This window comes from Peromyscus leucopus, chromosome 3 (genome assembly GCF_004664715.2).
Source record: "Peromyscus leucopus breed LL Stock chromosome 3, UCI_PerLeu_2.1, whole genome shotgun sequence".
Classification (NCBI taxonomy): Eukaryota; Metazoa; Chordata; class Mammalia; order Rodentia; family Cricetidae; genus Peromyscus; species Peromyscus leucopus.
In genome coordinates, this window is record NC_051065.1 from 82,969,078 (window position 1) to 82,993,327 (window position 24,250).

The following is a 24,250-nucleotide window of genomic DNA, read 5'->3' on the forward strand; positions in this document are numbered from 1 at the left end:
TTTATTTTATTTATTTATTTATAAATTTATTTATTTATTTGTTTGTTTATTGTGTGTGAGTGCATGTGTGCACATGCATGCCATACGTATGTTGATACCTGAGGAGGCCAGAAGAGAGTGTTGGATTCCCTGGGGCTGGAGTTACAGGCAGTTATGAGCTGCCTGATGTGAGTAATGGCAATTGAATTTAGGCCCTCTGAAAGAGCAACAACTACTTATCCACTGAACTGTATTTCCAGCCCTGCAAGTCAGGTTTATCTCTTAAATTTCCAGGAATGAGTTTGTTCATTAATTGATAGAATCAGAAAAAAATTCAACATGAAGGCATTTTGAGTTAATTTGGTTATAACCACTGCCATAGTATAGTAGTCATTGTGAAAAAACTCTTATTCAATGATGGCTTAAATTATTCTGTGTATTTTTGGAGGAGACGACTCTCAGTCTTACAGGGTTGCATATTCTAGCTTTTCATTGCATCCTGATTTGATAATTTCTTAATTTATGTCAGTCTTTCCTAAGTGGGACAAGGTCTGAGATACAAAGTTAAAGAACACTTTTCTTCTTGCTCCATTGACTTGACCTTTTGTCGCTTGTGACTGGCTCTAGCCTAGCAAAGGAGGAGGTAAGTCTCACATCACTGCTTTGTAGCTGAAATAGGCCCTGGGTGACAAGGAGGCTTGTTTAATTGACAGAGTCCAGGAGCAGCAAGGCAAGGTAGAAGCGCTGCTGTTAGACCCCTAAGTAAACGTTCTTCCCATGCAGTGCACCTGAGTGCTTGCTGTTGAGTACCCTAAGGACAGACAGGCCACTAATGAAAGATAAACATCTCCTGAGCATGAGGTTAAGGTCATGTAGTATATAGGAAAGAGTAAGCCCTGTAGGTAAGTCATTGTCTACAAGAGCCCCCTCCCCCTCTTTGGTTGAAGATACTGATTCAGCAGATTTATTAAAGAATAGTAATTAGCTTTAAAAATCGATGAATTGACTGATCTTTTATGAGTGAAAGTTCACATGAAAATTTGTGTATATAGAGAACATGCTGATTCAAACCAACAATAAAACTGTAGTTGCTTTTTGTTTGTAAATCCTTAAGAACTCTTATTGAGGACAGCATCTGCAGACTTTGGGATAAACTTTGTCACCTTTGACTCATCCTCAGCCTTTCCTCACTCACTTTCCATATATAGTTTGGTGAGCAGAAATTACCAAATGCTAGGTGTTTCCATTCTGGTTGGGAGAGAATGGAAACAGACTCAATTTTTTTGCTGAGAGCAACTTAGCCAAGCAAAGATTAATAAAGAAAGCATGGCCAACGCAACCTTGATTAGTTGAAACAGTTTTTGAAAAGAAAATGAAAATTTTAACCACTGACTTCCAAATTTATGTTAAAAAAAACTGTAATAGCAGGGAGATAGCTCTGTGGTTTAGAACATGTACTGCTCTCACAGAGTACACTAATTAGGTTCCAAACACCTATGTTGAGTGGCCTCACAACTGCCTTAACTCCAGCTCAAGAGGATTCAAGGCCCTCTTCTGGCTTCCATGGGTACCTGTATGTACATGAACATACCCTACACAAACAAAAGGACGAATTTTACACATAATTAAAAAAACATTAAATAAATAAACAGTAATAGCTGACACTTCTGGTTATTAAGCCTATGATGGGGTGGAACTTTGCAAGATCTTACAGCTGTTAACACAATCTTTTCAGCCATCCCATGGAACAGTTTGTTTTTATTAAGATATTCTAAATATTTTTATTATATTTATTAAAAATATAAAAATGTATAATATAAAATATTTATATGTTTATTAATATAGTCACTTTATAGATGAGGACACTGATGTTTGTAGAAGTTGAGCTATCGGTCACATAGCTGATCAGTCTAGAAGAGACTTTAAACCATAGGCATCCCAAATTCTGTCTTCTTTCCTAGACACCATGTGGCATCACTTCCTAGTATCATGTAATAGGACTTTAATTTGTTTTCTTCTGCTTTACTATAAAAGCAACATAAAAATAATTATAAAACCCTTGGATCATCGACACTTGGAAACAAGCCCTTATTTGTGCATAAGTCTTACTATTTTAGACATTGTCTTACTTAGAGTTAAATATTGCTGTGATAAATACCGTGACCAAAAATAGCTTGGGGAAGAAAGGATTTGTTTGCTGTATGCTTTCACATCACTGTTCATCATTGAAGGAAGTAAGGAGAGGAACTCAAACAGGCCACAAACCTGGAGACAGGAGCTAATGCAGTGGCCATGAAGGAGTGCTGCTTACTGGCTTGCTCCTTGTGGCTTGCTCAGCCTGCTTTCTTGTAGAACCCAAGACCACCTGCCCTTGGGTAGCTTCACCCACAATGAGCTGAGCCCTTCCACATTAACCACTAGTTAAGAAAATGTTCTACAGTTTTGCCTGCAGTCTGATCTTACAGAGACATTTTCTCAATTGAGATTCCCTCCTCTCAGATAACTATAGCTTGTTCAAATTGATATAAAATTAGCCAGCACAGACTTGTTGATTTAGATATCTATATCTGTATAATATCTACCTTCATTTCTGTCTGTCCATAGCAATAGGGGTTGATAAATCTTTAAAAACCAGTTGTTAGACATTTAACATTTTTTAACTGATTGGGCATTTAGGGTGTTGCAACATTTTGATATTATAGATAGCTTATAGGAGAAGCAATTTGCCAAATATCAGGTGCAAGTAAAATCAAGCAAAATGAGAAGAGACACAAACACAAAACATACAAAATTATGAGCAATAATGGAAGAGATGAATAATAGTTAAAAGTTACTTGCTGTGTGGTGTATCTATTAGCTTGTGAAAGCTAATGGTTTGAGAGTACTTTGGAGCAGAGTATGGTCTTGAAGAACTTTATACATTTCCAGCCCAATCACCTGAAGCCTTAGGCAGACAATAAACAGTGCATAGCACTAAAGTTGAGGCCCAAGAATGTGAATTCCCAAAATATAAATAGCCAGCAGGATTTCTGCAAGGAGGAACTATGTTCGTGTGACTAAGTCATGAACAGAAATAATGGGTATAATAAAGAGAATCAAATATGAAGGTCAGAATGTCAAAACAGACCTACTAATAAAAGAGAGTTGATATTGAGTCTCAGTGCATTAGAGCCATACTCATTTGTTAAAACATATTTTTATTATTCTTCATTATGTGTATGTGTGTGTATCTGAGTGTGAGCATGTGCTTATGTGTGTGCAAGTGCCTGTGGAAGACAAAGTTATTGGATCCTCTAAGTGTGGAGTTAGAAGTGCTTGTTAGCTGCCCAGTCATCTCTCTATCTCCTAGATCTGTCTCCTAGATCTCTGTCTTCTAGATCTTTACATTCTTCCCACTGCAGTGCAAGAGATGATAAAGCATTGAGTGAACCTGCAGGTTAGGAAAACAGCTCCACAAGGCTCCACAAATTAGTAACATGGCAGATTCTGACAGAGCTTGGAAAGGGAACTATACCGTGATGAAAGTTACAGGAATTGTGATGATATTAAAAATTAGTACAGTGTACCTACTAGGTTCGTTTTGGCCCACAATTTCACTTCCTGGTTGGTTGCGTTGTTTCTGTGGTAAGGCACCATATCATAAGGAACATAGGGTGGAAGCAAAAGGGACTGGAAGGACCCAGAGTCCAGGTGTTCCCTTTGAGGTCCTACCCCTAATCGACTTCCTGTGACTAGACCTCACCTTGTAAAGGATCCACCCACCATCTCAATAGCATCACATGTTAGAGATCAAGCCTTCAATGTGTGAGACTTTCAAGATCCCCACTGTGTCAACAGGCAGGAAGAGATTTAAGAGTGTGATCTTAACAACATGGTAGCAAATGCAGAGGAAGAGACCCTAAGTCTTGGCAAAGGTATGAATTATATGCAGGAGGGTTCTCGCATTCCTTAAACAGATATATGCTATGCCTGTAACTGCATTTCACTTTATATTAGAATGTGGCCAAACACTTCAGGTTGTGAAAGACTGCCATTGTTTTTTATTAAAAGTCTAGTAAATATTAAACCCAGATTTCATTAGAGTCTCCCAATAAGCATGCATCCCTTGAAGTTACAGTTTAATATAATGTTATCATGTTTTAAAATTAAAGATTATCTACTGCTGTGCAAACCATCACAAAAATGATTGATGTTCCAGAAAGCAGTTTCATTTAGTTTTTATGCATGTAGATCAGATAAACACTAAGATTTATGGTTGTCTATGGGGCCTCCATTAGGCAAAGCCTCAAGTGCTTGGACAGAATGAACCTGGGAAGGTCTGCTTCTGATATAGTCTCTTCTACTGACTGTGTCTTTTTGTTTCTTTATTTGTGTTACATCAAGAGTAGTAGTTTATACAAACTGCTTCAGTTTTCCTAACTAGACATAACTATGTTTCTGGAGGTGTGGATGGTCAGAAACATGGTCTTATCAACTGTGACTAAACACAGATTGAATCTGCTTTTCTCTCTCCCATATTGATGAATAATGATAATCGTTTCTCCAGGAAACTCTCTAAATATATATTTGGCTTTTTAAATTACAAAATATACTTAAAAACAAAAAAATTGGACTTGGTGGTGCAATCTTACAATCTTAGCACTGGGGAAGCATGGCCTGGAGAATTGTACAGTGAGACCTTTCTCAAATGCTGTGCTTATTTATTGTCTTTATTGTCAATGTGACAGGATAATCAACACCATGGAAACACACCATTGCACATGTCTATGAGGGTACCTTGAGAAAGGTTTAACTGAGTCCCATGGGAAGATCCACCCTGAATGTGGGCAGGCACCATCCTAGTAGTCTGGCTCCCCAGACCTGGTGAGCATAAGAATGGAGCTGAGCACAGTATTCTACCTCTATCTGCTTCCTGACTGCAGCTGCAGTGTGAACAGCCGCCTCCTGCTCCCAGAGCAATGACTTCCCGGACTGTGATGGATCAAACTCTCAAACTGTCAGAATAAACCCTTCCTTCCTTAAGTAGTTTTTGTTACGCATTTTGTCACAACAAGGGGCTAGGGGCATGGGGGAGGTAGTTAGGGTGCTCAAGCAAAGCCATACACAGTAGCTCCTTTCCAGTCCTAAAAATACATGTATGAACTTTTAAATAGTTTCTGGGTTTTCTGCTTGTGTGTATTGTACCTTTTTATCTAACCCAGCAGTTCTCATCCTGTGGGTCGAGACCTCTTTGGGAGCGTCCAACAAGCCTTTCCCGGGTGTCCCCTAAGGCTATTGGAAAACACTGATATGTACATTATAATTCATAACAGTAACTAAATTACACTTATGAAGTAGCAACAAAAATAATTTTATGGTTGGGGTTCACCACAACATGAGGAACTGTATTAAGGTGTCGCAGCATTAGGAAGGCTGAGAACCACTGATCTAAACAACCATTGCATATCCCCACTCCCCCACCCCTCCCCCCATCCCTCCTTTCTCACTGGGCCCTTCAACTTTAGTGCATAATGCACTGTCAGACTAGTGCAGGCTTCATTCTGTGCTTTGTGCTTTATGAATTTTACTTCTCAGCGGAACTTACTTTCCTTGCTCTTTCCTCATTTTGCCCATGAAGAGGTTTCAATAAATTCATTTTGTGTTTCTTCTGTTTATGTTCACCAGACAAACTAAGGTACTGTCTTAGGGAGGCTTCTCAGCTATGTGAGAAAATCCACTCTGGGTGTTTGCTCCCGGGAGATCCGGCCCCAGGACTAGCTTCCTTAGAGATGGGCCTAAGGCTCAGGGAGGTGTTTTATGCCAGTTTTACTCCGGGAGTAAAAATTCTCTGGGAATTCCTTAGGTTCTGCAGTGTTCCTCCTGTGTGTCTGCTATTGGTTGGGGGGTCTCCCAGAGTAGTGATCATTTCAGCTGTTACTGATTCCTGCCTGCTAGAATTTCCTTTGAAAATAGAAAAGGTATGTGCTGGCTGCCTCTGTTCTTTTCCTCTGCTTTCAGTTATTTCCGTAGGATTAGCAAGGCCAAAGAAGTGAGGAATACAGGATCACTCAGTCAATATCGTAAATTTCCTGTGTCTAGCATCTTTGGTATTTCTCATTCTGCTCTCTAGAAATTCTTTCTGAAAAGAATTTGTTTATAGTTCCTCCATTTTGTGTCCGAATTTGAAATTTTTCTCTTCTAATTTTATGTCATATTACTCAGAATGAAATCACTAATGCCTATTTAAACATTTGTAAATACAATTCATATGAAGTCACTCATCTTAATAATTTGTATATATTTATATTTTGTTTGCCAGGTGACTTGAATATTTCTTAGCATCCAGATCAACTAGAGATTAAGAAAAAGTAATAGTAAATTTTCATGGGCCATGGTCCTCAGTTATTTCATTATAGTATATATTCATTTGTTTGCTTGTCTGTGTTTTGAGACAAGTCTCGTGTAGCCTAGGATGGCCTTGAACTTTTGTATCTGATCCTAACCTTGAATCCTATTTCCTGTTTCCACATCCCGGGTGTTGACAGGTGTGCATCATCAATATGCCATACTCAGTTAATATATCTTAAAATGACTTCTAGTTTGACATCAGAAGCTAATGGTGCCTTAGCATTTTTAAACTTTGTTTCAGGAAGGAGAAAATATTTTCTACTTGGCAGTTGATGATATAGAAACTGATACAGAGCTTCTGATTGGCTACCTGGACAGTGATGTGGAGGCAGAGGAGGAGGAGCAACAAGCTCTCACCATGACCAAAGAAGGCAAAGCTGACCAATCTAAGGGACAGTCGGCCCCTGGAGGCAAAGGTACTGCAGCTTCAGGTGATGATCTGAAGGAAGAGACACTGACGAGAAAGTCATTTGAATTATACTTATTTGTTTGATTTGGTGTTATTAAAATAGTTCTTGTCAAAACTATTCTTCTCTTCTGAATAGCAGGAAAAGAAATGTTTGGGGTAAGTAACAATTGCCTTGGAGGATGGCCCAGTTAGAGGAAGGCAGCTCTGGTTCTTGTCACTGTGCTAACACCACGAAGGGCTGGTCTACTTCTGCACTGACTCTCTGCCAGTCATCCCTTCAAAAGCCTGGGCCAGTAAGGAGGATGCTCAGACTCTGAGAGTTTAATCTCATGCATAATGAGGAGATCAGATGTTCGAGGTGGCCCTGGAGATGTGGTCCCTAGGCTCTGCCTTGTGAGATCTTCTGGAATCTGGACCTTCTGGCAATCTATTTGTATTCTGGTCACAGGAGCCGGGGACGATTGCTAATTTGTCCTAGTTTGGGGACCAGTAACTTCCGGTGACCATAGGTGAAACCTGTAGTCCAGGGACAGATGCCCATTGGTTGTCGAATGCTGTGAAATAATTGTTGCTGGGCTTTATGTTTTAGCCCTGAAGAAAATGTGAGGGAAATGTCAATAGTGCTGCTGTAGCACACTGTGTCTTTGTCCATTTGGGCTGCGTGCATACTTTTAAACAGTCCTAAATTTCTTGTTCAGAGCTCTGCAGTCTGGGACATTCATGGTGAGGTTCCAGGATGTTTGGTGTCCTTTTACAAAAGTGAAACATATGAAAAACAAACAAAACCCCAGCCAAAGAGACAAAGATGTCACCCGTGTATTTACCAGTGTAGAGTTTGATTATATGAATGTGGCACCTTAAGTATGTGAAAATCTTGGAATTAGAAATGGGAAAAACGGCAACCTGGGAAAGTGTACATGAGATATGATCACAGACATTACACTTCACGGATGGGACACATGTGGCTTTGGCATGCACCAGCTGTGTCTTTGGGGTGGCATTATTGATTATTTTAGGTTTTTTTCATATTTTAAAAAGACATAATACATTTTAATTCTCATTTTGTTGGAAAATGACTGAGAAATATACAGCATTAATGGTATCCTGAAGAACTTGGGTAGAGCTCTTCCAGTCATGTGAAATAGGGGTGCCCCACCCACGGCACCAGCCACAGTCACCACTGATTTCGTGATGTGCCTTATTTCAGCTATGTGTGAGATTCCCCCTCGGCAATTCGAGATAGTTTATGTCTGTTGGATTTTTCTCCTTGTCAAACGCAGAGTGGACTGAAGATAGTTTATGTCTGTTGGATTTTTCTCCTTGTCAAGCACAGAGTGGACTGAAGATGACCCATTTCCCTGAAAAAGTTTTGCTTTGCCCTCAGCATTTATTATCATTTTTTGATCTGAAGCATTAACATTAAAAGGGAAAATGGAGATTGATTTTGATTTTGTATTGTTTCTGTGAAACATGATAAAATGATTTTTAAGATAGTTTTTCTGATAACATGTTTGTTTTATGTTCAATATGGGCAGTGCTTACATCTGTTAGAGAAAAAAGAAAAATTGACTCTAGTTGACACAACTAATTTGATTTTGAAATAAGGTCCAAAGCTAATCCCCAGCTTTGAACTCCAGTGTTATACCGTTTCACAGGTCAAGAGGACTATGCCTGCCCACAGTGTGAATCGAGCTTTTCCAGTGAGGAAATTCTTACTGAGCACCGCCAGACCTTGCACCAGAAACCTATGGGGGAGAAAGAGTTCAAATGCGAGAGCTGTGGCAAGAAGTTCCCCGTGAGGCAGGCCTTGCAGAGACAGTGCGTATGCTCAGGGTGTTCCAGCTTATGAACAGACATTCAGACTGTTCATTTTGCTTGGTACTGCTCTGAATATATGTGTTTCTGTGTGTGAGCACATATCAATGTGCATATGGGAAAGTGGAGGGCAGCCTTCTTTGGCATGAGTTCATTTTTTTCTGAGTTTTCCTGGGTTTTGACTACTCTGATTATGAGTTTTCCAGGTAAATATAATTTAGGCTAGCTCTTCTCTGTTTGATACTTGCCATTAAATATTATGCTTAATGGTTTACTACCCTGAAATTTACATATGCAGAATTTAGCCAATGCATTGAGGTTATTTATAAGTCTCACTTATTTGCTCTCTTATTTGTTTTAAAATTGTTTAAGTAATGAATACTTCAGTGTAGGGATAATGAATGGATGGGAAGCACCATCTCTTTCATAGTGACTTAGAAGATGAATAGGGCAGAGTGTGACAGTGAGGTGAATTACATGAATTTTTTACCTTATCTTAATCACTTACTGTTTACAATATATAAAATTACCCCGTATTTTAACATCTTGTAAGACAATAATTATCAAATGTGAGAGAATGTACAGCAATTATAAACATCTACACTTAGCAGACTGTCACCTTACATGAGCATAACGTCTCCCAGGCTTAGTGTTTACTTTTCATTTTGTTAAATTTCAAAGTATGTCATTTCATTTCCACCTATCTGTCTACCTGTCTGTCTATCTATCAATCCATCTATCATCTACATGTAGATATGACATTTCTATATATTCTATGTATCAGCTTTTGCTTATGAAATCCAAAAATAATTTTATTTACATGTAACAAATCTTTAGAAAAAAAATGATACCTTTAGGATGGATTAAACATTTAGAGATTTTATTAACTTCTTCTAAAAAAGCTAAGCAAGAGTTATGTACTTTTTAATAAGTTAACTTTAGCCTGTACTCTATTCAGCTTTTACAGGTATTTTATTGCACTTATTTTAATGTGAACCATATCTTAGAGCTAAATAAAGTACCATTAAAAATGTAGAAGAGTCAGCCGGGCGGTGGTGGCGCACGCCTTTAATCCCAGCACTCAGGAGGCAGAGGCAGGTGGATCTCTGTGAGTTCGAGGCCAGCCTGGGCTACCAAGTGAGTTACAGGAAAGGCACAAAGCTACACAGAGAAACCCTGTCTCGAAAAACCAAAAAAAAAAAAAAAAAAAAAAAAATGTAGAAGAGTCAGGGCAGGGTGTCAGGGGGAAGATGGGGTCATCACTCAGCACTCTGGCGTTCTCTCTTCCCTCCTTTCTCAGTGTTCATCACTGCATAGCCAGAGCAGCCTGAAGGATTCTACAGAGTGTTCACTGTTCTGTTGACAGTTCTTTCAGTTCAGCACTGAGGTTTAGTGTCTAGTTATAAAGTGGCATTTACAAATTTGAAGATCATCTTTGCATGCATAATCTCATACTTGGAGTTAGTCAGCATTATACTAAGTAAACTGAAGAGTTTAAATACGTCTTTCCTACCTACGTAATTCATGCGTGGAATGACCCTGAGACTCCTGCAGGATGCATGTCCTAGGAGGCATGGGTTACAGAAGCCCTCTGTGATGTTAAAGTCTGTAGGTGTGTCTTATGTCTTCATCATTTCTTCTGCGCCCCCCCCCCACTATTTGTCTTATAGTTTTGAGCAGCACCAGAAGGCTTGCCGAGGGGATGCCAGGTTTGTGTGCAAAGTCGACAGCTGTGGGAAGAGGCTGAAAAGCAAGGATGCCCTGAAAAGGCACCAGGAAAATGTCCACACTGGTGAGGAGGCATTGGACAGTCCTTACTAACTTCCTCTCCCCAGGCCTCGGGATCTCTTTTTGATTCTCTTTTGTGAGGAGGGTTCCCATTGTGCTTCCCACCGATGCACATCTTACTTGCTTGTGTGTTTCACTGAACAGTATTTTTCAAGTTGATTTCAGCAGTGTTTATCACTTTCTCTATGTCTGAATTAATCATCACTGTAAACCAAGCTCACACTTAGCTGCTCTTGTCACTCAGGTGTATTGTTTGATCACTTCACTGTTTTTAGTCTATAAATTTTATTTCTCATGTATTGTTGAAGTTGATAATTTGCAGTTATACTTTGAAACTGTGAAGCGATGTACTTCTGCCTTAATATTTTTACAGGAGCATTCAGTGCCTTTAGTGCTCGCATTTCTTCTGTACTGGAGAAAATTCCTAACTATATTTTGGCATGGAGTTGAAAATAGGTGAATTTTCAGCAAACACTTACTTAACTTCTTGTAATCGCTAGCCAAACAGTAAAACAAATATAACATTTGATTGTCACCTAGGATTTTGTCCTTGGTATTTTCTTCAGCCATCAGTGAATATATTTTGGGTTGTGATATTTGTTTCACTTTGGGGCTTTTCCCTTTCTTTGCTGTCTGTTTGGTAAAGGAGTTTGAGACCCAAGGAAATCATCATGTCATTCTGTGCATGCACTTTTCTCATGGATTATCTTTTACCCATCACTTCTGCAAAGTGAGTAGAAATGCGCCTTTGGATAGGGAGGAAATTTTTTTCTTCCTTCTTGTTTATTCCCACAATTAGGTGAAAGAGTGACTGATACCCAGCATCAGGACCTCTATTGCCTGAAAATAACTGACTTTGATAAGGTGGCAAGTGGTTAGCATGAGTGTGCCTGCCGGCCTCACTTTATCACTGACTGGGCATGTGCAGTGGGAGCCACGAGCAACATTCTGATGGCAGAAGGTGAAGCTTTGGGAGCTAACCTTCAGGGGGTGCCAATCATCAAGACTTCCCAGCGTTGTTTGTGGCTTTCTTTTTGAAGAACATATGGCTGGTATATGGAAAATGACTTCCCCCATTGAATTTAAAATATACTGGTGCATTTCATATGATGGCAGAAACAAGCATAACTTTTTGATAGATTTGCTTTCATTTTTTCTCCTAATGCTGTTTTGGCTAAAATGCTGTTCTTAATTTTCTCCATCTTTGTCTGCAACGTATTTTAACCAAACTTTTATGTCAGTATAAAGTCATCTTTGCTGAACTAAGTAAAAAGCCAGATGGATGCTACAACTCTGGAAACTTTTCTGTCCTCATAACTAGGCATATGGTCTTCCTGCTGTGCTTAGAGTGTAATTTTTGAGTCTTCTTGTAATTGGCCTTGGGTTGCTTACTATTGCAGGTTTGGAGCATTTGTGGTAATTTTGCAGGAAATAATTTATACATGAAGATTTTGTTTCATCATCATTATCCCATGTTGCAGGTTGTGATAAGATGTGAAAGATGCTGTATTTTAGCTAAGGTCTCCATGTACACCTCTCATTTGGTTTGGTACATGATTTCCTTTTTTCTCACCCACAGGCTCCCTTATGCTTCTCCCCTTTTCTCTAAAGTAGGAATGATGGGGAGCGTCTTCCTATTATAGCAAGGAGAGTAGCACTCAGGTATGGCTGAGGACTCTGTAGGAGAGCAGGGGTACTGGAGGAACTAGGAAACCTTGTTACTTCTATAATGACTGATGGTGAAGCATGCCCTTGTTAGGTGATATGCACCATAGACGGTAAAGGAAGAAAAGCTGAATATTCAAACATAGATCAAACTTCCTTTTTGTAGAATAAGAGCATGGGGGGTAGGTTTGTAGGTAAGCGTGTCTATAGGGCTTCCTTGACCTTTGCTTGCTTCTGTGACTGTCACTGTGATTTGTTGCTGTTGTTTGCTTTGTTTTTCTGGTGCTGATGATTTAACCCTGGACCCCCAACCCCACCACTGAACTCTATCACCATGTCCCCAGCCCTCTTGAAAGTTAAAAACCATGTATACCTGAGTGTAGGAAACCAAAAGTCTATGGACTCTGTGGATGCTAACACAAATGGGTATTTATGAGAAATAACATTTTCTGTATTATCATTTTTTCTGTTTCTATGTTTCTTTTTATGATCCTATATTCCAGTTGCAAGATAAAAAGGAGATGTGGGGAGAGAGAGAAGAGAGAGTGGGGATGGGAGATTGGTACTGAAGCCGAGGCAGGAGTGGAGGGTGCAGTGGAATGAGATGGCTGGAGACGCCAACTTCTTCCTCTTTTCCACTCCATTTACCTGCCTCATGGGAAGACCAGGGCCTGGTCTGGAGAAGAGCTGTTGTAGGACATAAAGAACTGTGCCAGGAAGGTGGACAATCTGAAACAATAGGAGGTGGAAAAGATGGAATTTTTTTTCCTCTGTGATCTTTCTGCAATATATGTACAGACTAATGGACGAGTACATGCAGGTTAATGTTCATCTTGCTGTGGGAAAAGTTCCTATTTTGAATCCTGTTGTAATCACCAAACCAGTTTTCTTGGCTGTGTAGTCTGTAGAGTACTTTAAACAGGTGAAACTTATCTGCTGTTACTGTGACTATCTTGGTATTTTGAAAAGCAGCATGAAAACTTCTACCTTGCCTTTTCTAAACGTTTGCTTTCCTTCATAAACCTTGTTATACAATATAATCAAATGGCACAGTGACAACAGTCTTGGTGTCACAGGTGCATGTCACTGAGGTTGCAGTGAGAATGGATGTTGGTTTCTTTTGTATTTGGGTGGTGTGATGGACACAGGGTGCTGCATTATGTTAACTTTGTACTTTGGGAGTTTTAAAATAAAGTCATTTAATATTATAAAGGATCACTTTGAAGTTATTTGCATTGGTACAGATAATGTGGTTATGACATTGCTTTCTGACATTATTTTGAGTCTTGAGTCACTGTGAAGTTTGAAATATGAAATGAGCCCCTATGATCACTGTAAAAGAAGACAAAATTTAGTCTTGGTTTGATTTTCTAACCGTGTAGATTGCCAATGGAATATATTACTGTGGTTGATTTTACATTATACTGTTTATTAATACTTATTGGATGAGGCTTGGGCTCAAATTCTACATGAATTTATTACTGAAAGAAAAGTGTGAATAAAAATGAAAGGAAAGCATTTGATGGAAGGTGAAGGAGATGGAAAAATCAATTTATGAATTAAAATATGAACTTTTCCTTTTAAAAGCACATTTGATTCTTTTTAATTTTCTTCTGACTTTTGTGGAAATTTTTTCTCTAAAGACTATTTTAACAGATGGAAAAGTGAAATGTTTATTTGATCTATGTAGAAACTGCTAATCAGGGGACTTTCAAGTTGGAAAATAGAGACTTGAGTAAAACAGTGTAGAATTCTAAATGGTGATGATGAAATCCTGTAGAGGAGATACTGGGTCAACCTCAGTTAATCTGTGATGATGTTTCATCCCTGTCCTAGGTGATCCTAAGAGAAAGCTCATATGCTCGGTATGCAATAGAAGGTGCGCCTCAGTGTCAAGCCTACAGGAGCACAGGAAGGTGGGTGAGAGACTGTTGGCTGCATGGCCTCCAGTTACGATCCGCCCTATGCACTTGGTTGATGTTATACTAAAACAGACCTTAGCCGGGACAATGTGTTCTGCAGTGCAGAAGGAGTGTGCGAGAGGGTGAACTGCAGAATAGTTGTGGTGTTCGTAGTTAGCTGACAGATTCCTCAGTGCCAGAAGTCGCAGCCAGTTGATTCCTACAGAGTGCCCCCCATATCTTCAAGATTCTTCAGTTGGTGTTTGCTCAGGAAACCTAAGTCAAGGATTTAAAAACATACATTTTTTTTATGCTGTTTGCCTTTTTTATTAAAATGCATGCATATCATAATTTAGTTTGGTACCAAACTAGTTTATAAAGCTATATATGCGATGATAGAGTCCACAATATGTCCTGATTTAACATGTTAAATATTTAGTATATCTAAGAACATGGAAAAATTTCAGTTATTTGATATCCAGAGGAGTTATTGCTGGTAAGTGTAAAAAAATTCACTTTTCTAGTGATTTGTGAAATGCTTTTTGTGTATTTGTATGTAGATTTATTACATAGTAATTTGGTAGGACTTAAAGTTCATATTACTTTTCGTTTTTTTTTTTTTTTTTTTCCTTTTTTTTTTTTCAAGATAGGGTTTCTTTGTGTAGCTTTGCACCTTTCCTGGAACTTGCTTTGTAGACCAGGCTGGCCTTGAATTCATCTGCCTGCCTCTGCCTCCCAAGTGCTGGGATTAAAGGTGTGTGCCACCACCACCTGGCCTCATATTACTTTTCATCTACTAGTCCCCCAAATGTCCATGGATTTAAGTTATGACCTATGAAATAGTTATTATCATGTTGACATGAGTGAAGTTCCCTTCTGGATTTAGTGGTTTTTTTTTTTTTTTTTTTTTTTTTTTTTTTTTTAATCATCTTTGGGAGAAATAATGGATTGCAAATAAAGACCCAATTTATTTTTCTGTCAGTAATTCTCCACGTAACATTAGGCTGGATTTCTCACTTCTGAAAGGGATATTGAATTGATTTGAATTTTCTGTTTGTTCTTTTAGTTTTTGCAGTATCCAGCTGGTGATTTTATGGGGCTGTTTAAGATGTAATATGCCTCTTAAATTTGAATGTCATTCTTGTGCAGGAGCCAGACTATAGTAGCATTCAGACTTTAGTATGTATGCTGATGCTGCAGAATGCCAATCTAGATACTTTTCTTCTAGCTCCACCCCTTAAATTGTGTGTGTGTGTGTGTGTGTGTGTGTGTGTGTGTGTGTGTGTGTGTGTACACCTGTGTATACATGTGAATGCAGACAAGAACATGCCATGCACACATGTGGAGACCAGGGGGGACACTCTGCATTTTTGGTCCTCACTTTCTGCCTGGTTTGACAGGCTCTTGTTCTCTGCTGCATGCACCAGAGCTTCTGAGCTGACTCCTGGGGGAGCTCCTTTCTCTGCCTTTTGTGTCATAGGAACACTAGCGTTGCAGACTGTTCTTATGGGGTTCTGGGAATGTGAACTTAGAGCTTCATGCTTGCACAGAGCATGCTTTACTGACGGAGTCTCTCAAGGTTCTGTAGGTCCCTTTTCCCCCACTCTCTTATTAATGCTAGGACTTTTGAATAGAGACTTAGTCTGAGGCAAAAATATTAAATATGTTGGTGTGTGTGTTTCTAATCACCCCTGTTTGAAAGTCTATGATTTATTTCCTGCATCTATTTAATCTTAGATGATGAAGTTTAAGATATTTTAAGAGTATAATAATATAGACTTTCTCCATAAAAGAACAACTTGGTAGAAAAAAGGTTTACCTGTTGGTAGACTGCAGAAGGTACAGCTGTGCCTTCAAGTTATGAATGTTGGCAGAATTTTAATAAATCATTAACTTAAGTAGCCCCTCAAAGTCCTTTTCTGTACAAGGGAGATTCTAGTAACTCCAAAAATGTCAGTCATCTTATTTGGCCAGCTCTAATGTCTAGTAGAGGGTAGTTGCAGTGTTTCCCCTTGACAGTAGATGGTGCTTTATGACAATATTAAATTACAGCATGGTATACTCTTACATTACACTATATTAGCCTATATTGTAATAAAGTACATTATGATTTTATTTAAAGTTATTTATTTAGGAATTCAGATGGTAAATTATCACCCTGAAAGTCAGCATGGAAAATTAGAAATTTAGCAAAACAGGTTTTCTTAACATTGGGTATAAGTAAATAGTATTGCCTGCCATTTGTCTGTTTTTTTAGAAGTTTTGAAAATGTCCATGGCCTTAATTTTCACCATAAATAAAATACTTAATTCAAAAAAGCTTTTATGTACAGTAAATACTGAAATTTATCTATTTCATTAGTTTTACCTTGAAAAAATGTTTCAAAAACTACAAGACTTAAAAATTAGATAAATAAGAGTGTTTAGCAGTATTTTTTATTAAATTGTTATTTTATCCATAGATTATATTTTAACATTTTATATAGCAATAAAAATTAAATATTACAAATAAAGTCTTCACTTCTATATGACACAGATTTGTCATTTTAAACTATCTTGTCAACATTATAAATTATTTATTGTGTATTTTTACATGCGATGTTTAAGAATATAAATCTGTACTTACTAGCTTTAAATAAACACTACATATCCTGTCCTTATTTCTTACACTTCCGTTTTTAGCCTAATCCCTCACAGGTGTTTGATAGGGAGAGGGTGCCTGACCTTCCTCTGTGCCCTGTGGCACTCTGTTCCTAGATCTTCCACCAGTAGATCTTCTACACAGGCTCCATACTGTGATCTGTCCTTGCTCAGAATTGGGTGTGGATGAATCTCGGCATGTATAGAATTCAGACCCCAAAGGATCGATATCTGTCAGTGACTGCCTGCTTTTCTGCCTTTTCAGGTTCTCAAAGTGAGTTTTGGCTCACTAAAGAGTAAAACAATCAGAGGAGGGTTTTTAAGCCCAGATCTGCCATGGCGTAGAATAAGGCTGGTGACAGGCCTTGGAGCTGTTGGCCTTTCTGTCTCCAGCCTTTCTTCTTTTCCCCTCATCTTGCCATGGCCACTTAGACCCCAAGACATCCTTATCCTCCACTCAGGCACTGTATCAGTCATGTTCATCCTTTCCTCAGTGGCCTATAGTTATTCTGCAGTGACTGATACAATCTTGCCTCTCTGAGGAAGGATTTGTTGCCCTAAGGTTAATTATTGTATCTTCAACAGAATCAGCTTTGAATCTTTGTCCAAGTAGTTTGATGCCCTTGCTCATTAGGTGGGTGGCCAGTGTTTCCAAGGAAGGATTTATGCAGTCTGCTGCTTAGAGTTGAACACCTTCCCCAAGATGATAAACTGGGTTTCTGTTTTCCACACCAACTATTTTATGGTTGGAGATAGACGTAATTTTTAGTTACTATATTGGTACTATAGTACCCGGTTGTAACATTTACATTAGCTTCTGTTAAGGCTGTGTTTTGAATACATGTTTTTCAGAATATATTTTATTCATCTATGTTTAGAGTATACAACATAACATGTGATACACGTACGTGGTAGAATAGTCACAATAGTGAAACAATTTCACATTCACATCTCACATTTTTATCCAACCCTCTACTCCATGTCAGAGCTTCTGTAATCTATTCCTTTAACTAAGAGTTTCTGACCACACTATTATTAACATACTGCTATTGGCCATATCGCTTATGTTTAATGTTAGATCTTTAGACTTAGTCATTATATGTATGAGCTACTTTATGTGGTCCATCCTTTTTATTGTGGTTCTCCAGGCACGTGGGACTTCATTGTGAACTTAGTGCTTTCAGATCAGCTTCCTACTGACCTACTGTCACTGTGGTTAACAATTTGCTCTGTACTCTTACATTTGAAGTGTTTATGACTACTGTAAAAAGAATACTATATCCGTAGGTAACATATACTCCCACTACATTTTATGAATAACACAAGTTAATATATATTGGTTATGAACTTTTTACGGTTTGTATATTTGCTGCATACAAATAGGACAGCTATACTGCATGCTTTACTGTAACCATTTTCTCTTAATGATGATGCATAAGCTAGACAATATGTCACAGCATGGCATTTTCACTGTACACGAAGTAGACTTCGGGGAGTGTGAGCTCAGGACTAGAAACTGTCCACATGTTTACATTTTTGCTTCAGCTCTGTAGAATTCACTAGTTTGTAGTAATTGGTTTGACTGCTGATTTGATCTTTTTCAGATACATGAGATATTCGATTGTCAAGAATGTATGAAAAAATTTATTTCTGCTAATCAGCTGAAACGTCACATGATCACCCACTCAGGTGAACTATATTCTTTCTTTCTTTCTTTCTTTCTTTCTTTCTTTCTTTCTTTCTTTCTTTCTTTCTTCCTTCCTTCCTTCCTTCCTTCCTTCCTTCCTTCCTTCCTTCCTTCCTTCCTTCCTTTCTTTCTTTCTTTCTTTCTTTCTTTCTTTCTTTCTTTCTTTCTTTCTTTCTTTCTTTCTTTCTTTCTTTTTGTGGTTGTTTCTTGGTATTTTTGGTTGTTTTAAAAACAAGGTTTCTCTCTGTGGCCCTGGCTGTCCTGGAATTTGCTCTGTAGACCAGGCTGGCCTCAAACTTAGAACTCAGAGATCTGCCTGCCTTTGCCTCCTGAATGCTGGTATTGAAGGTGTTTGCCTCCACCACCTGCTAATGTACTTCTTGCAAATACTGAAATCATTGTAAAAGAATTACTTCATCTTGTTCAACAAACTGAAAAGGTCTAATCAGAAGCCCAGGTTCTAAGTTCTAGCTCAGTCATATGATTTCTAAGTTCTTCACTGTCTACTTATAAAGCAAGGGTTGTTTGGCTGCAGGATATGAAAGGCCTCCAAAAATCATTGTTTAATTTGGGACCTTGGTTTCTTTATTTTTTATCTATGACATGGTGCCCTGGCACCTGTCAAAAGGACTACAAAGGTTAAATAAGGTTGTTTACTTAATATTCTAGCATAGAGCCTGGCATTTAGTAGGGATTCAACAATTATTGTTTTTATTATGTTTCTAAACACTTTTGCATTCTAGCTATGGCACTCATATATATATATATATATATATAATATATATATATATATAGAGAGAGAGAGAGAGAGAGAGAGAGAGAGAGCGAGAGAGAGAGAGAATTTTTTTAGGTATATGTTCATCTAAACAATTTTGAGTGTTAGGCCTTTTTTTTAACTTATAAAGATACTAAAAATGTATTGAGAAGAATTTTTGCCTTATGGCATCCTTTTAAAAAATTTAGGAAGGTTGTAGTTTGAGGATATTGAAATACTTTTGAACATCCTCGTGGTTTGGAGGAAGAGTTTGTGTTAGTGAGTTAAAGTCAGTGATGGAAAACTATTGGCTTTCAGGTGTGCTTTGTGTGATTTGCACATTATTGTTTGCTTGATTGTTACACTATTTGCCTAGTCTGTGAGTGTGGATGTTATATAAATGTTTGGCTTCTGCTGAAGATGGGATGCTCTGTCACAGAGGGCCTGCCTGGTGCTCTGTGATGAGTTCTGTCACTGGCAGATCTCTCAGCATTAAGGACTTGATTGAACACACAGTTTTAGTTTTTCATGTAGAAATAGAATTTGTGCTTTGAATTTAAACTTTTTTATTTCAAAAGCTTAATTTTCAAAAATACATCTATAGTTCTAAGAATGAGCATTTTCATTTGTGAATACTCACATGTCTAACATAGATGAACTACATGAAAGACATTTTTTGTGCTTGTCTGACCATGCCTTAGTTTGTTTATGCATAAGAAGTAATTGCAGGAAGCATGCTTCCCCTTGGCTCTTGAGTTTCTTATAGATGTGAGATCATCTCCACTCATTTTTCACAGAAAAGCGACCTTATAACTGTGAGATCTGTAACAAATCATTCAAGAGGCTTGATCAAGTGGGCGCTCACAAAGTAATCCACAGTGAAGATAAGCCCTATCAGTGCAAGCTTTGTGGAAAGGGATTTGCTCACAGAAACGTTTACAAGAACCACAAGAAGGTAAAGACGCTTACTAACTTCTGTCATTTACTGATTAGCTGATAGGATTTCAGTTGGTCTCTTAACCAGATTTCAGCACGGTGGGGCATGCAACATGAAGTGAATGGGATGGTTAGAGATGACCCTGCTTCTACTTTGTCAACACTTGCTTAGACCACTGCCCTCTTCGGCCTCTCTTCTTTTCTCCATCCTCTGAAAATTGTTCTCTCAAGCAAAGTGTCCTTATGTGACTGAGTCAATGAAATAATTCTCAGTCAGTCAGGTCTGGGGACCCCAAGGTTGCAGCGGCTGCTGTTTTATTCTCCCTCTTCTTTCTGTATGTTGCAGTGCTCTGCACATCCCACCTTTTCTCTGGGTTTTGTGTAGTGCACTTTGCTAGGTCTGTCCATTTCTCTGAGTGTGGTTGAGATTTTGTGTTAGCTTCCTACAGCCATCAGTACCTGAAATGATTTACTTATCCAGAAGAAAGGTTTATTGGGCTTGGTTCAAAGGTTTTAGTCCATGGTTGTCTGGACCTGTTGTTTTTATGCTCAGGGTAAAGCAGAGCCTCATGGTGGGGAGAACACTATGAGAATGAAGGTGAAGAGAAGTCACTGCCCTCACTGTGGCTGAGAGGCAAGGGGTGATAGGTTGGAGGTAGGGAGCTGGGCTCCAGTGCTTCTATAGAGGGCATTCTTCCAAGTGATGTGACATTTTCCATACACCTGTGCTCCCTAAAGAGTCCACTACCTCCCAATAAGCACTTTCAGTGGGGTACCACGCCTTCAACTCATGAGTCTTTTGAGAGAGCCACGTTCTCAATCACTTGAGGAGGTTGTGGGCTTCGGATGACTTGTGTGTGCTTTCTCCAGCAGATGCCCACTGCATTCATGGTGCTATCAATGCTAAGCTAACAAAATCCAGGCAAGTTACTTTCTTGAAACGTTTTAGCAGTGCATTCATCAGGCCTCCTTATGCCAACCAAGAACGACTTTTTTATTCTCTGTCCTAGGTAACTTCCCTTTTGCAGTTTCTTATATCTGTAAATGAGAGAGATATATAATTATCCAACACTCTTTCTTCAGTCTTGGTTCTTTCATAAACGTAGAAACCAGATCACAATTGTTTTCCCTGCCTATTGTTCTATTATGTTTGCAGCCATTCACCTTTTGGTTTTTGTACAGTGCTAAGCATCCAACTCAGGGCCTTGCCCATGTTTGGCAAGTACTCTATCACTGAGCTACATGCCCCTCATCCACATGCCTTCTTTGACTGTTTCAATGTGCTGATAGTTCTCTTTCCTCTTGATCACTTTTATACTCATCTAACTAGGCTTTTGATACTTAACACTTCTCATTACACCCTGTCCTGTCAGGTAAAGCCTAACTGTTGTATCACTCTCTACTCCACTTTCTAATACCACCCACATTATAGTGCATCTATATCTTCGTTCAGAGTTCTCCGGACTATCAACTCAGCCTACTTCTTAAGCTTGTCTTCAATGCTTTGCATTAAGCACACCTAAAACAACTTGATAATTGCTTTCTCATGTTCAAATGCTTTTATCAGGGCTGGAGCAATAGCTCAGCAGTTAAGAGCACTGGCTGCTCTTCCAGAGGGCTTGATTTCAGTTCCCAGAACCTGCATGGCAATTCACAACCATTTACAAATACAGTTGGAGGGGATTGGGTGCCCTCTGCTGCCCTCCTGAGGCACCAGGCACATGTGCTGCATAGATACCCACACAGGCAAGTCACTCATTTACATAAAATAATAATACAAAAATCAAAAACTACTTCTGTGTATGTGGGGGTGTGTGTGGGGGGGTGTGAGTGTGTGGGTGGTGTGGTGTGAGTTTTGGGGAGCATATGTGCCTGGGGCATGATGTGTGTGTGTAGGGATATGTATGTGTGGTCTGTGTACGTGTATATGTGTGTATGTCTGGGGTGTGTGTGTGTGTATGCACGTGTGTGCGAGTGTGAACCATAGTGCATGTGTAGAAGTCAGAGGTACTTGGTTCTCTCCTTCCACTGCAGGTTCCTGGGTTCCAGTTCAGGATGTCAGGCTTATGCAGCAAGGGCTTTTTGCGCTCAGACACTGTGACAGTAGACACTTGCTTTTCTTCTACATGCTCTTTACCTCCTTCTCTTCAGGTTGTACCCTCTTAGCTCTTCCCTGGATTTCTGTTTACATCTCCACACTGCATTTCTATTTTAGCTCGTCTTTTAGAGCATGCTAGCTTTAATCTTACCATGTTTATTTTGTACATAATTCATGTTTAAATTCAGAAATGTGTCTGAACATTCAACATCATAGAAATTTATGTGGAAACATATGTGATGTCAGAAATGCTTGTTTATTGCTTTTAGGGGAAACATTTTACTGTATTTTTTAAAGGGACTTTTTAAAATAGTCTTTAGGAGGCATTGAAGTGACTTCATTATTTACGGTGAGTTTTAAGAAACAGCTATCTATTGTGAAAGCATTAAAAATGATACTGATTTTAGTTTCTATCCAAGAAAAAAAAAAAGAAGAAATGGTAGATACATCAAAAACTGAACAGGGTCAATTGATAGTGCTTCACATTGCCTCTGCCTGATTTCTTGTGCTGTACCCTCACATTTCACTCAAGGATTGTATCCTGGGCCGGGATGTAGTCACTGTTGTTCCTTTGGAATTACATGACTATAAAAAGTATCTGCGAGTTTCCTGTTCGGTCTCTGGAACCCCCTTAATCCTTTCTTTGATGAGACTGATCTGCCCACATTTATGAGTTTTTCACAGTTTGGCTTATGTTATATGCCATGTGGGAATTTGGCAGAGGATCTTTGCACTATCCCCCATACTTTTCAGCCATAAATCATATGAAAGTAATAATGATGTCTTAGGGAGGACAGAAACCATGATGGTTGTGATTCCCAAAGTGGAAAACATTCTCCATCCTTCTGCCCCTGACGCATGTGCTTTTGTGTTATGATCCTAGTATGTTTTGGTGTGCTTATATGAAAATGCCTAAAATATTCACGAATCATAAAAAATAAGTCAACCTGTTGTTCCATAGTTATTCAGTAATGGTCATTTAGGAAACAACAAAATAATGGTATGCCAAGATAATCAGAAAAAGAAAATCATTAAGAGATAGTCTGAACTCCATCATGAAGCATGCCCAAATGTTCTTTTAAGTAAATAAAATATTCTTTTTTTTTTGCATTTGTCATCTATGCATTTCATCATACCCATTTATTTCTCTCATTTTGTATGGATAGCGGTGCTGAGTGATGGCATTGTTAACAGTTTCAACATCAGTTATGTAGGTTCAGTCAACATTTTTAGTTTTGTTTTGTTTTTCATTTCCTCGTCCTTCCTACACTCATTTTATCTGATTTAGATTTGTGTTATAAGGTCTGGCTAAAATAAGAGTCTTCTACCTGGATCCAGTTAGATTTGGGTTATTGGAATCATAATTGGTCAGACATTTCAAAACTACAGGAGACAAGAACTGTTAATTAATCATCATTTTCCATTTGTTCCCTGTCAAAGCAAAACTTAAAAAAGTATATGGTGACCCCCTCCTCCAGTGAGATGGATGTCTCAATGGAGCAAATTGTCTTATTTTATCAAGATGGCATTTCTGCTTGATGATGGAAGTGATTCCATGAGAGTTTTTAAAGCCCCAAGGAAGTCATTGGGAGCTCCTTGGCATCAGATATGTATCTATTCATTAAAGCTCCTTTGTGTAATTTTTCAGGGATGGAACTGTAGAAATGTATAGAGGAATCTCCTCACAACCTCTGGAAAAATTCTGTTGGTCTCATACAGTCATGGTTCATTCATTTGTAGTCAAACTCTGAGCAATGGACACTTTCTTAGCCTTCAGTTCTATTTACAGGAACATGAATAGGCATTACAAAGTAGAACTGGAAGCTTAAGTGTAAGAGTGATTTAATGAAATAGAGACTTGTGCACATAATGTTTTCATTTTATCTTACTGTTTATTACATTTATTTAATTACTTATCTGTGTTGTAGTGTACATGTCATGTCAGGGCAGAGCTTGCCTTTTCCTTCTACCCTTGGTAGCTCCAGCCTTTACCTTCTGAGCCTTCTTAATGAACCTTAACTGGTTTTGCTATACGAAATAAGTCTTGGGTCATCCTGGTCCTACCATTTTAAAGACACTGTAGTTCGAATGTTGCTGTAGTAAAATTTTGTTAAGACTTCAAAGAAAAATATAAGTTTGTCTTTAACAGATCATAAATTCATTTATAATATCAGAGCACAAGGGATAAATTT

At 38.6% G+C, this 24,250-nt stretch overlaps 1 protein-coding gene across 1 annotated transcript in view; it reads left to right on the forward strand.

Moving 5' to 3' along the window:
• The window catches only part of Prdm5 (PR/SET domain 5), a 178,413-nt gene that overhangs the window by 72,189 nt on the left and 81,974 nt on the right, over positions 1-24,250 (forward strand). The window contains 6 exon segments of the mRNA XM_028880762.2: positions 6,608-6,782; positions 8,431-8,593; positions 10,261-10,382; positions 13,880-13,959; positions 18,188-18,272; positions 19,822-19,979. Of these exon segments, the coding sequence (XP_028736595.1) occupies positions 6,608-6,782; positions 8,431-8,593; positions 10,261-10,382; positions 13,880-13,959; positions 18,188-18,272; positions 19,822-19,979 (783 nt within the window).